Raw genomic sequence first — 12,675 nt, forward strand, 5'->3', positions numbered from 1 at the left:
TAGGATTAGGGGGGGAGATTGGGAAAGAAGCTGTTTATTGATTAAAACAGAGTTTACACTGACTGCCTCCACTGTGGCTTCATATGAAATATAGAATAGATTAACTAAAATAGCAGCAGCCTGTGAATCAGTTAGTTCAACGCCTCTCCCAGCTGACAAGCACACAAGCAAACATATCTCAGCGTAACCATCGTGCCCGGAGCCTGAAGGGCCAAACAGTGTTAGATTTAGGGGCTACAGTAGCGGACGGTTCAGTTGGGAGCAGTTAGTGAGAGATGGAGAAGGGAAGGAGAGATTAGACCTCTCGGAGGAGTTGGGGACAAATGCGGGAAGGAGGAGGGAGGCTGGCTAGGTAAGCGAGGTGTCCTGGGCCCCTAATGTTACCTTCTTAAAGAAGGGCAGTCGGTGGGCGTTGGCCTGAGGGGATGTTACGCTGCCTGACATGCCCTTGGAGGAGCGAGGGTCACCCTGGAACTCAGGGGGCTCCTCAGCATCCAGGTCGAGGGGATCAACGTCAAAGGCCACAGTGGACGTGTCCACGTGAGCTGATGAGGGGGTGGGGAGGACGGGCGGTGCAGAGAGAGAGAGGGACAAAAGGAGAACAGAAAAAGAAAGTAGGGAGGAGAGAGCGAGACAAGGCAGAGTTAAAGAGTAGAGGAAGCAAAGAAGTGGAAAAGCAAAAAGGGGAAGAGCAAATAGAAGGAAGAATGTGAGATGCATCCAGAAAGAGGCATGGAGGAAATTGCAAGAGATCAAAAGAGATGACACAGTATGATTTAAACTGGAAATAACATTGAGAGACAAGAGTTTGGAAAAGAACACATCAGATTATACATGAAACAAGGCACAGATGTGGGGTGTAACAATATGAAAGGGAGAGTGAATTCAGTGTGACGAGAAAGAAACAAAACTCGTAGATGTAAAGGAGGCTGCAGAGCAGTAGAAAGAAAAGAAAAGGAATGAAGCTGAGAAGGAAGCTGGGGGTTTAAAGTGTGATTACTGTCGATGCAGGTGTCGTAGGTTTGAGGGGGGGGCGGACAAAGGTGTTGGGATGTTGGCAATGTTTCTTGTCTAGAGTTTGGAGATGGGAAGATTGATGCCACTCGAGTAACTCTCCGTTAAATACGAGCCCACAGCCCCGCAGCTGGTTATCTTAGCTTAGCACAAAGGCTGAAAACAGGGGAGAACAGCCAGCCTCGCTCTGTCAAACGGCAACATAATCTGCCTACCAGCATAATTAAAGCGTACTAATTAACACATCATCACACATCATTTGTTCAAGCCGTACAAAAAAGCAAAGTGCATCAAGAAATAGTCCAGCACATCACACCCCGTAAAAGGGTGAACTGACATTTTTTACACTTCGGCTTTTGCAAGGATTAAACAAACGAGATTCAACGTGTTAATTAGTGTGCTTTAGAGGTGCTGGGAGGTTTGCAGTCTTTACTGTAAGCTATCGCACAGATATAAGAGCAGTATCGACACTGGCCGTGAATAAGAACCCCTTTGATTGTACGAGGTGGATTAGACACATCATTTCTGTTATTTAGGTATTTTTATTAAAACAGTGGCTCTATTTGATCAACAAAACCTTCAAGTCAATCAGAGTTGTTTATTTTTCCCAAGTTTGCACTTTCACCTCTCTCCTGCTGTCTCTCTTGGATATCGTTCTGCGTCTTTCCTGGCAATACGCGCACACAAGCCAGACACACTTATCAAGTTTAATGAGTACGGTCCATCCTCGGCTCTATTTCAGTACCGTCCTGTGTGCTAATGACAGACCTCCGAAGACCTCTCTCACTTCACACAGCAACCCACTGAGATGCACTGTGATTCATCATTATGCCTCGCTAACAAGCCAATTAAAATCTTGATTTAAATATCAGGCACCCGTCTCATCTTGCGTTTTTTTCTCTGTCGCACACGCGCGCGCTCTCCGTCGGGATTGCACACACACCCACGCAAACACGCACAAAGCCACCCTAGACCTCACCTGTGCCAGGTGGGGTGGGCCTGCGTGTTCCAGTGGCAACATCCAGACTGGAGCTCCCACCAGATTTACTATAACGGGAAAAACAGACACATATTATGATTGTGCTCATTCTCTTCATCGTTTTACTCATTTTTAACCGCCCCCAAAATTCCACTTGTTGCTGTTTAATTGATTTTACACATTTTTATGCCATAATAAAGCAATTATTAGGTGTCCTCCTGCAAGAACACCCTGATAATCATAATTTACAGTGAATATGGAACTGTTTTTTAATAAAAAAAATAAAGAAAAAAATAAAGAAAAATGGCAAATAAGCTGCTTATTATGTGCAGAATCGAGTACAAAACAAATAATATTAAGATTAAAATGTGCAGCAAATTGTACATTAAAATCTGTTAATCTGGATTATAGTAGTCTTCATTTTTTAAACACAGTTTTGAATAATCAAAATAAACAGATTCACATTTATATATTTAAAAAAGCTAGACTACAGAGACTTCAGTCTGTATATATTCAGTACACACTGTAGATGCACAGAGGAATACAGTGACTCACTGCAGTCTATTTTAAGATGTTTTACATTGCCTCATGGGTGAATGTGACTCATGTCTGACCCGTTTTGATAAAGTGGGATTGTCATTTATGATGCTGTAGATGTCATCGATGCAGAGAGATGTTGGTGGTTACCTGGAGCTGAGTCGGTTCTGTCTCATTCTCTGCTCCTGCAGCAGACGGGTATTCTCCAGTTTGACTGGGCTCGGGATGAAACCCACCTCACAGCCCTCCTTCACCAGGCGTCCGATCCACCAGTCATTGTTGTACTTCTGCATTTAGAGAGACAGACATCAGTAAACCAGCGATATCACACACATCAGAATTTATCACCAAAACCTAACCCTCATCTCAACGAATACAACTGAAGCTTCATTTTAAACTTTCAAAAAAAGGTAGAACTCAATTGTATCTTTCACAGTATAAATGCTCATCGTGTACCCAAATATAATAAGCAACATATTCTTGCAATATCATTTTATGCCTCATGTTTGTCAGCTAAAAAGGTACAATAATGTACCGAGTGACCAAAATTGTATCTCAAAATCAGAAAGTTGGAGTACAATTTTCATTAATTTTCTTTTATTATGTTTGCATCAGTTTCTTCTCTCACTCCCACTCATGGCCTGGGTAGGGTTTAGACGGAAGGAGACGGTGTAATGAGCTGCAATAAAACATGATCCCTCCCATCACTGCCTATTGTTCAAAAGGGGCCGTCTGGTCTTTTTATCCCTGAACCATTGAGGAGCTTTAGATTGCTACATAAAAGGATTTACCTTTGGTTGAAGGTGAACTGGTACAAATGTGTACTCTACTAAACTACAGAAAACTACTCTTTGTATATCTGTGTGAATATTGCACCTTTCACTACAAAATCTGTACAAAAATTGTCTCTCTATTTTTAAGCGTGAATGAACGAGAGCACGTTGATCTTACCTCTTTAATGTGCAAGAAGTCTTTGGCTTCAAAGGATATGGCCATGCCTTGCACAGGAACTTCATCACTGGGGCCAGGGTTGTAACCGACATTTGTCCGCACAGCAAACGCCACTGGTTTGGTCTGCAGCAGTGATGGGAAAGACAGATATTAGCTTCATGAAAAAAACACCTAACACCGAGTTCAGTGTCCCCTTGACACTAATGAGGAGGTTTACCAGTGTCAAAACACTCTACACCGATGTGCAAACTATGCAACAACAGCAACAACTATTAAAGCAACACTGTGCAACAACGGATAGAGGTGCAACAGATGATCTCTGACCTTTGCTTTCTCGAGCGTGGCAAGGGCCTGTCTGTCGGCCTCCTTTCTCAGAGCTTCAGGGTCCTCCTCCAGGGACACGTCAGAATCCGACGGCCGGCTGGTGTAGGAGTCTGCAGAGCCCTGAAATGCACAATGAGTTTACATAAAGATGAGGAGGTGAAAAAAAGAGCAGATGACCATGGATCAACCCTCGGAGGGAGCAAAAACAGAAGCAGACTCAGTGAACTTGGTCTTGTCTGGGTATATGTTTGAATGTTTAAAGTGGTAACCTGTTTGTTCATCTTCAGGTATTCCTGATGTCGTTCCTGTTTGTCCTGTTTCAAATTCACTTGTCTTAAGTATGAAGGACAAGGTTCTCCCTTTGCAATTTCATTTGCGGTCAAAATGTCAAGACTGCCTGGAGGAGTGTAACCTACATAGACACAAAGGGGGCAGTGGCCTTCATACTGCATGAAAGCTGACTCTGTGTAATTTGAGGTGGAGAGGATGCATGACAAGAGGCCGATATTTCCATTGCAGCTGCGCTGAGGCCAGGATGTTAAATATTTTCGCACAGGTACAACACGTTCACTGTGTGGGTGTGTCAAGTGGAGACAAAAAGAGGTAGAGAGAGAAGAAAAATGGCCTGAGGACTGTTTGTAATATTAGGGTTCTCATGAAGTGGCTACAGTTTCCAACACATCCACCACTCATGCACTGTAACTTGACTCCCTGACCCTCATCCAGACACCCATACCACAATAAAAACCAGAGCCTCCTGCGAGCCTACGGCGCCGACCCACTGTACTGTACAGCAGAGCGGTGCAGTGAGGGAGGCATCCTGAACTTCTGAAATGTTTGAGTGTTGAACTTATATAACAATCCCACTTGTTCTCTTCTTGCTGTTTTTTTTTTCTTTCTTTCTTTTTTTTTTTTTTAAACTGACAGGCTGCCTGGCGCTTTGTAGGAGGTGCTGACAAGAATGCGGACAGCTGAATGTGCCAGGCAGAAGAAGTGAGTCACTAGGTGTGGGCTTTTAAAATAGAGGTGAGAATGCGCAAAGATGACATACGCCATATGTAATGATGATGAAAAATTCCCTGCACATGTGTACTCAACACAAAAAGAGAACTCAGTGAAAACAATGAATATTTCTGGATCTGGGTTTGAAATATTTCAATATCATACCAAAACAATACAATTTTTGATACGTCAGTTTGGGGAATATAAACTTATTCTAACCCTTTTCTTTCGATTCAAATATGCTCAGTGCATCTGTGGTAAATAAAAATCTTTGCTTTAATAAAATATAATGTAAAATTAGAAACTCTTCCTGATCAAGAAATATACAATGAAAGCAAAGACCATCAGCCAGTATTCATTAAAGGGTAATACCACCAATTTTACATCTCAAAATCTCCTTATAGGTGTCGGAGAGCACTACCGCATATGAGAACAAAGTTATATAAATTCTGATCAAATCTGTCTATCATGAGTACGACAACATTGTTCCAGAAAGTAGGAGCTTTGAGCTCTTGGTTTCTTGCTGCCAACTTGTTGTTTGACTTGTTTTCTATGCTATTTAATTTAAAAAGCTAAAAAGAAATCTGGGATGTACTTGTGGTCCTGATGCATTTCTATATAACAGCAGCATCCCTGGTTCGATTTTGGTGCGGGACCTTTGTTGCAGGTCATCCCTGTCTCTCTCTCTCTTCTTGTTTCCTGTCTGCCACTGTTAAAGTAAAATAACTTCCTAGACCTTAAGATCTAAATATCTAAATATATCCGGAGTGAAAAACTGATCCAATGTGGAAGAGTGAGACATTTGTGTGGTGTTTACACGTGCATTTATGTGTGATTAATGCTCCTCTACGCCTTTGATTACCATCCATGCGTGTCTTTATGATCTGAAATGAAAGGACAAACACGAATGTTGATTCTAGCTCAGCCACCTGTCGTATCAAGGCGCTCTGTGACTTGGCAACTGGCGACTGAATGTAGACACTCCCTGTTGCCAAGGCGATGCCTAGCTACTCCTCATGTCATCGGGCATCCACAAACCATCCCCACTTCCTGTTTCATTTACTCAAACGCAAACACTCGCAGCGGTGTGCCCGCTTCCCACTCAAGTAGGACGAATGATCCTGTGAGTGGCATGCAGCACCTAATGAGGACAACAGCAGCCGCCCCCTCTTACTGACTCTGAGTCATCTTCTGAACCATACAGGTGGATCCCAACACTGAGCACCGACTAAGTGACGGTTAAAAACCTCGATGGGGAACCCACGGGAATGCTTTTAGAGAGAGAGAAAAAGACGAAAAATGACGTCTGAAAAAACATGCGACCAACAGGCTTGCTACAACAGGTCGGTGATGCAGCAAAATGTAGAGTGAGAAAGAGTGGGAGGGACAGGCGATGACTCGTGTGTGTGTGTGTGTGTGTGTGTGTTTGTGTGTAAGTGTGTGTGGACAAATGATTGTGTCTCTGAGTCACTCATCCAGTTGATTCTCATCACACACAACCAGAAAGAAGAGAGGGATTGACAGATTCATGAGTCAATACTTTATAAATAAAAAAAGGTGCATATGGGTGAGAGGGGAGACAAAATAGCAACTGACCAACAACCTCTCTGCACATTGTCTCCAATGAAATCCTTTCAAAACGCGTCGACAGACATTTCCTCCACCTTTTCACCTCTCCTTCTTCTTCATCTCCTCCTCTCATGTCAATGGGTTGTGTCTCTAATTTAGCTCCTTGCTTCACTTCACATACAGCTCCAGTTCAAAATAGCTACAGGCCACCTGATGGCAGAGCTGCTTTCCTATTGGCAGTGCCAGACTAGAGACCCCGGCAGTGTCATAGTAACCATCTCTGCAGCGTATTACAGGCAGCCAGTGAAAGGTGCATCAGGAAGGAGATAGAAAGATGTATAGGAATCAATAGTAAATAAAATACCCTGAAGGGAAATCAGTGATGGGGAAATTGCATAAAAGCGTTTCAACAGGTGATCAATTAAGTATTTTCTTATGCTGTGAGGCTATAGGCAAGAGGACAACACAGTAATAGCAACAACAAACAAAACAGTATGGCCTTTGGGGGAAATTATTCATTTTTTACTAACAAGACAAACTTTTCTACATTTTGCACTGCACTGTCACAAACACAGAAGGCAAAATGAAAGAAATGTGCACGAGTTAAGGTTCAGTAATTATTCTGAAATAGAACGCACTGTGTTCCTCCTCCTTTTCTCTGCACAGCGGCAGCCACCGTGATGAATTTACACCTCCTTAGCATTGATATTGAATAAATGGAGGGAGGGGGCAACAGAGCACAGGGGGGTAATGGAATAAGGAGCAAGGGCGGACCGGGGGAAAGACAAGTGCTTTGAATAATGAGGGTTGAAAAGAGTCACCCTGCAGCAGGGAAATGAGTTAACATTGTTTCTTCTGATGCAATGGCCCCTTTGCAAATGGCTTCAAGAAAAAGGGACGAGGTAAAGTAGATTTGTTTTCTGGGGGGTTGAATAAAGCTGCGTAAAAACGATAACGAACATACTAAAATGTGTGCTCTTTTTAAACTCAGGAAATAATCACCACCGTCTGTCAGATAACAGGGCAGAGGTCAAAGATTTTAATCTGCTACTGTCGTGAACAGCAGGAACCTTGCAGCAGGTGTTGTCAGACTTCACAATGCATGACTAAGAAGTGATTACCATCTAAGAGCTAACACATACTGCGAACCCCTGCCCTGATAATTAAACAGATAAAAATATCTTCATTGGTAGAAAAAAAAAGAAATGGAGGAAAAGTGAGAATATTAAATATCCTTTTCCTTATTCGATTTATCACAGAGTCTCCTCGGGCCCCAGTCGACGAATCAGAGACAAAAAGGGACACAACATCTCATCTCAGACAGCTGAGAACAAAACCAGAATGCATTAGCAGTCGAGTCTCAGCAATGCTGTGCATTCACATCACATCCAGAGGGAGACTAACTCAGTAAAAACAGACAGAGGGAAAAGAAAATCAGAGCAGGGGAAACATGTCTCACAGAACAGATGTACAAACGGAGGAATCACAAAGGACAGATTTCCAGTCTGAAGCTCATGGCCTCAGGCTGTAAATGGCCATATTCCTTTTTTTCTGTCACAGCAGCGTCATGGTAACCAGCTGGCTGGTGTGGAGATGACTAGAAAGATGAGTCATGGACTGAATTCACTAGAAATCCCCATTTTCATAGAGAGGAACTCCAAAAACACACATCATAATACGTGAAAAATACAATTCAGCAATGAGATTACGTCTGGGAGATATGATTAAAATCAATATCAATAAGATCTTTTGCATATGTTTATACTACTGCCAACATAACACCTTTAATGATACTCATATCCCAACACCAATACTTCTCAGTATCTTGTTTGCGGTTACAAAATTCACAAAACCCTTTTATCAATCAGTAAAATATGCCAATGGTCTCAATAATTTTATGATGTGTTAACACAAGCAGATGTACAAGCACATTGCCAAATATATGTATATACAAATACTTTAAGTTGTTTTTAAGTGTAATTCTTAAATTAGATTAGACATATTTTATTGTCTCTGTGTCTTGTCCATGGTAGAAAACATCTCTTCAAGTTTTTGGACAAAACAACCAACTTGAAGACGTCACTTTGGCTTTGGGAAATTGCAGTGGTCATTATTTGTGCTATTTCATAGACCGAACAATTCTTTGATAATGTCGTTAGCTAGTTGTTAATTGCAGTTATAAAAGGTAAGGTGAGGTAATGAAACTGATTATCATTTACGTTCAGTTCATTATATCCGACACAAGAAACTTCAACAACTCCTGTAGTTTAATTTGGGAAACAGAATCTTGTAAAACAGAAGTGTGCCACGTCATCACTACTGCTGAACGGATTAGTCGATTCGCCAATAGTCATTTACAATTTCGATAATCGACTGATTGTTCGAGGCAATTTATCAAACAAAAAAGCAGAACATTCATTGATTCAGCTTCCCACAGCAATTTGAGGACATAACTTTGGAACTTCTCTGTGATTTTTAATTCTTTATAGATAAAGGTTTAGTCGAAAAACAAACAGAGATTAAAACACTTGCTTCCTGTAGCCCTAATTGTCAAGACTATGATTCCACTGAAAGAAAAATGTGTATATATATTGAATTGTCACCCAGCCCTAAATGCAATAATTGCAAAAACAGTGAAAAACTATACATCAGAGAAAGTGTAAAATCATGAAGCAGCTCAGTATGCAATAACTAAATCCAAATCCAGCCCAGGCCTGTTTGTGACAGGGGCACGGCAGTGAAAAAAGCCCCCTGAAATGGCCATAGTGCTGGGACGGCCGGACAGGCAGCAAAGGCAACCGGTGGGACTGGAAGTCTAATTAAAAACACAGCGCCTTTCCAGCAGCTGCGGCCCGGCCCAAAATGGAATCACACTCATAAGAGGGGGAGCAAAGAAAGACTCGGACTGGGAGGTAAAGCGCTATCAGGACACGGCTGGCAAGTTATTTTATCCTGTCATGTCACAGAGCAAAAGCGTCTTGCTGAACTTTCAAAACTCAATCCAGATCCACACAGAGAAACTCACACTCAAACTGCTTCCAGATCAGTCAGATGCAGCAAAAAGCTTGTAGATCTATCCAGATCCTTCTTACCATAACGGGCCTTTGAATCCTCTCAGTCCTCTCCATACCTCGTTTGCCACGCTCGCCACACCACGGCAAACCAAGGGGGAAACGCCGGAGTCCACAGACACAGTTGTGTGTATGTGTGTGTGTGTGTGTGTGTGTGAGAGAGAGAGCGAGAGAGAGAGAGAGAGAGAGAGAGAGAGAGAGAGAGAGAGATAGTGGTAACTAGTGTAAGTATCTGTCTGTTGGCTTGTCAAGTGCAGAGGTGTACATGTGCGTGTTTGTGAGTGTGTGAGTGTGTGTGCGTGTGTGTGTGTGTGTGTGTGCGTGGTGTGTATGATAGGAGAAAAAGCCAGAACAGAGTGCCGTATGTGTGAAACCAGCAGAGCGGTTCTCTTAACCTCCAACCCCTGCTCACACACACACACACACACACACCCACCTTCCCACCTCCACAACCCAGAGGAACGTGAACCCTGCGTATAGGAAGGGAGCTAGAGCTGGCTGGGGGTCGGGTTGCAGGACTTGTGCTACATTTGCAAACTGGGGAAATATATTTAGCCCTGGTCGGTCAGAAACAGGGACATGAACACACTGAGACCCAGAAGGAAGCCTGGTATGCAGCCGTCAGCCATTCAATGCCCCGGCTGACGTGGGAGAGGGCTGGGGCAGAGCCCAGGGAAACCCCCCCCCCACCCATCTCTCTCCCTCTTTCTCTTTGCTTCATTCCCCTCGGCCTATGTCCTGATCTCATTCTCCCCAACCCCTCTGTGTGTCTCTTTGTCTCTCTGTCTGCCTCCCGGAAAAAGGGTATCAGACAGCGGATTAATATGGATATGAGGGGATGGTGCAACGACTGTAGCTGTAACACTTTGAAGCAACTGCCGCTCGACTATTTGCTGAACAGTTACTGCTCCAAATCCACGTATCTATCAACTAGGTGTTAAATATCATCTATAAGGGTCGGCTACTAATACATCTTTACAAAGATACATTAATTTCTTATGTAACTGCATGGAAATAAGTGTGAAATATTGAATTGGGACACTGTTAAGGCTGTTAAAGGAGGCAGACAGGTGTGGTTGGAGGGGTGGTAGTGGTATTGTTGGGAGGGGTCCAATGTGTCCACCAGAGGGCAACCTGTGACACAATGAAAGGGGCTTCTCCATGGCTACAGAAACTGACCGCCTCTTCCTCTCTTGTGTTAGCAGCTGATGACAACATAGTCAGCTGGGGAAGTAAAAAAAATAAAAATGGAGAGCAGTCCCACCAGTTAGCTCCTCATACAGTGAGACGCAGCAGCAACTGGGGCTCTGCTGGGATTCATATGTCAGGACTGACAGGAGGACTGCTTGTCTCTCCGCAGCATCTCAACCCTGGAGACCTTTCACATATGGCAACCGAGCAAGACGTGATGTTGTCTATGGAGCAATGGTGGGGAAAATGGATGAATCTTAGTATTCTGGTTATAGAAAGTGTTTGATGGGTAACTCAAGTGCAACGGAGCATGAAAGAAACAAAGAAATGTTTCTTTCTCAACAGATTTTCATAAAGGTTTGTATTTGACATACAAACCTTCACACCCTTTAACTTACACTTCTTAATATCCATCCTACGATGGTCGTGCTCTTGCATGAGTTGCAAGTATGGTATTTGCTTCAATTAGTAATTGACGCATATTACCTCCTGTTGCAAATCTCAGGTTGCATGTTGGAATTTTGGTGAAACATCCCCAACAGGAATGTTGCAGAATATTGTAGATCTAATCTACACCAAGGTGATCCGTATGAAATCTTTAAGCTCGGAAATTTCACAAGACAATGTCGTATTTACACGTAAATGGTGGTTATCAAGTCGCTAGTGTATTACATTAAGTGGAACACTAAAGAAGCTGCTGCAGAGACTAATTAATTAGCGGCAGCCAAGCAGAAACTGTTGTCTGTTCTTGTTAGCAGCCTGAATATATTGTTGATTTCAGGGCGTTACAGTGAACTGTATGTTAATGTCGTGTGATTAAGTTTGATAGATATTCTCTGGTGAAGAGAAATGTTGCATCCAAATGGAATAAGGGACCTGAAAGGACCATTAGTTTTAATCTTCATGAGTACAGACTGCAGTTTCTGTTGGTCTTCAGGTTTTTGCCAATGAACTTTGACGCAGATGTTCATCCCGTTCAGCCCCTCTGTTGGTGCTATATTAAACTGCTAAAACGTCGTGCGTGAGCATGCATGTGTTTCCTAGTTGTTAACGATAAAAGACACAACGGGTTCAAGATTTAAAAAAAAATATATAACACTTGAAGTAAAAATATTTTTTTCATCACACACTCCGGCAGACATGTCACCTCGTTTACACAGCAGCAGACAGTCTCTGCCCGTCTTTGCGTACCTGAAGACGGAGCGTGTTATTGTTGAACTCGACACACAAACCAGCGCTGCACAAACACGTAGGCTGCACCCACACACACACACACACACTCACGCTCACACAGAGACACACACACACACACACACACACAAACCCATCTAAACATCCCTTCGTCTCTACATCCCACTGTGCCTGCACACGGAGGGAGATTCAGTGGCCCGGTTGCCATGGAAACCGGGCTGAGTGTACCAGCCAGCTCTACTGTTGGCTGATTGTGGCTCTCATGTATTTGTGTGCATGTGTGTGTGTGTGTGTGTGTGTGTGTGTGTGTGTGTGGTAAGTGAGTGTGCACTTGCGTAGGTGTGTGTGAGACTGTAAAGCCTATACAGGGCTCTGCTTTGAGTTGTTCGAGGGGAGACTAAAATAGGCTGTATGTACAAAAACCTATAGAGCGCCTGCATGCTTCTTTGTCTGCGACTAACGGCGTTTTTTCAAATCTTAACATGGTTTCAGAAACTGTGTTCATGTGTTAGGAACATTCATAGATACTTCAGGCACTAAACAGCTGTGTTATGAAATAATTTTTTGGGTTATGTGCGGCGCTTTGACTGCTTAAAATCCCTGCTGCTTCCACTGCTTGCAAATGAGTAAAATGCTGTGCAATGGCATCAGACAGGGGAGGAAATTTATCTCAGGATGTGTTAAATCATCCTTACTATGGGTAATGATTCCTTATACAGTGTGAGTGAGTATGAATTGTGCCTGACCTGCAGGCCCAGGTGCACGTGGTCCCTCAGCAAGCGGAGTCACGGAGTTAATGAAGGACAAGGAGGTGGGAAGGGTGATATGTGTAGGAGAGGATGCAGC

General features: G+C 43.2%; 1 protein-coding gene across 5 annotated transcripts in view; it reads right to left on the bottom strand.

Moving 5' to 3' along the window:
- cacnb1 (calcium channel, voltage-dependent, beta 1 subunit) overlaps positions 1 to 12,675 on the bottom strand; it is a 29,701-nt gene that overhangs the window by 9,836 nt on the left and 7,190 nt on the right. For 2 of the 5 annotated variants that reach the window (XM_027285550.1, XM_027285551.1), the window contains exons 3-7: positions 3,806 to 3,925; positions 3,482 to 3,604; positions 2,681 to 2,817; positions 1,994 to 2,061; positions 385 to 545 (exon numbers count right to left, since the gene is read on the bottom strand). In XM_027285550.1, coding sequence (XP_027141351.1) covers positions 385 to 545; positions 1,994 to 2,061; positions 2,681 to 2,817; positions 3,482 to 3,604; positions 3,806 to 3,925 — 609 coding nt within the window. Of the gene's footprint in view, positions 1 to 384; positions 546 to 1,993; positions 2,062 to 2,680; positions 2,818 to 3,481; positions 3,605 to 3,805; positions 3,926 to 9,468; positions 9,846 to 12,675 lie in introns of those variants that run through there. The other 3 variants (XM_027285552.1, XM_027285553.1, XM_027285554.1) reach the window with 2 other exon arrangements.

The sequence above is a fragment of the Larimichthys crocea genome, chromosome XII (assembly GCF_000972845.2).
Source record: "Larimichthys crocea isolate SSNF chromosome XII, L_crocea_2.0, whole genome shotgun sequence".
Taxonomy (NCBI): domain Eukaryota; kingdom Metazoa; phylum Chordata; class Actinopteri; family Sciaenidae; genus Larimichthys; species Larimichthys crocea.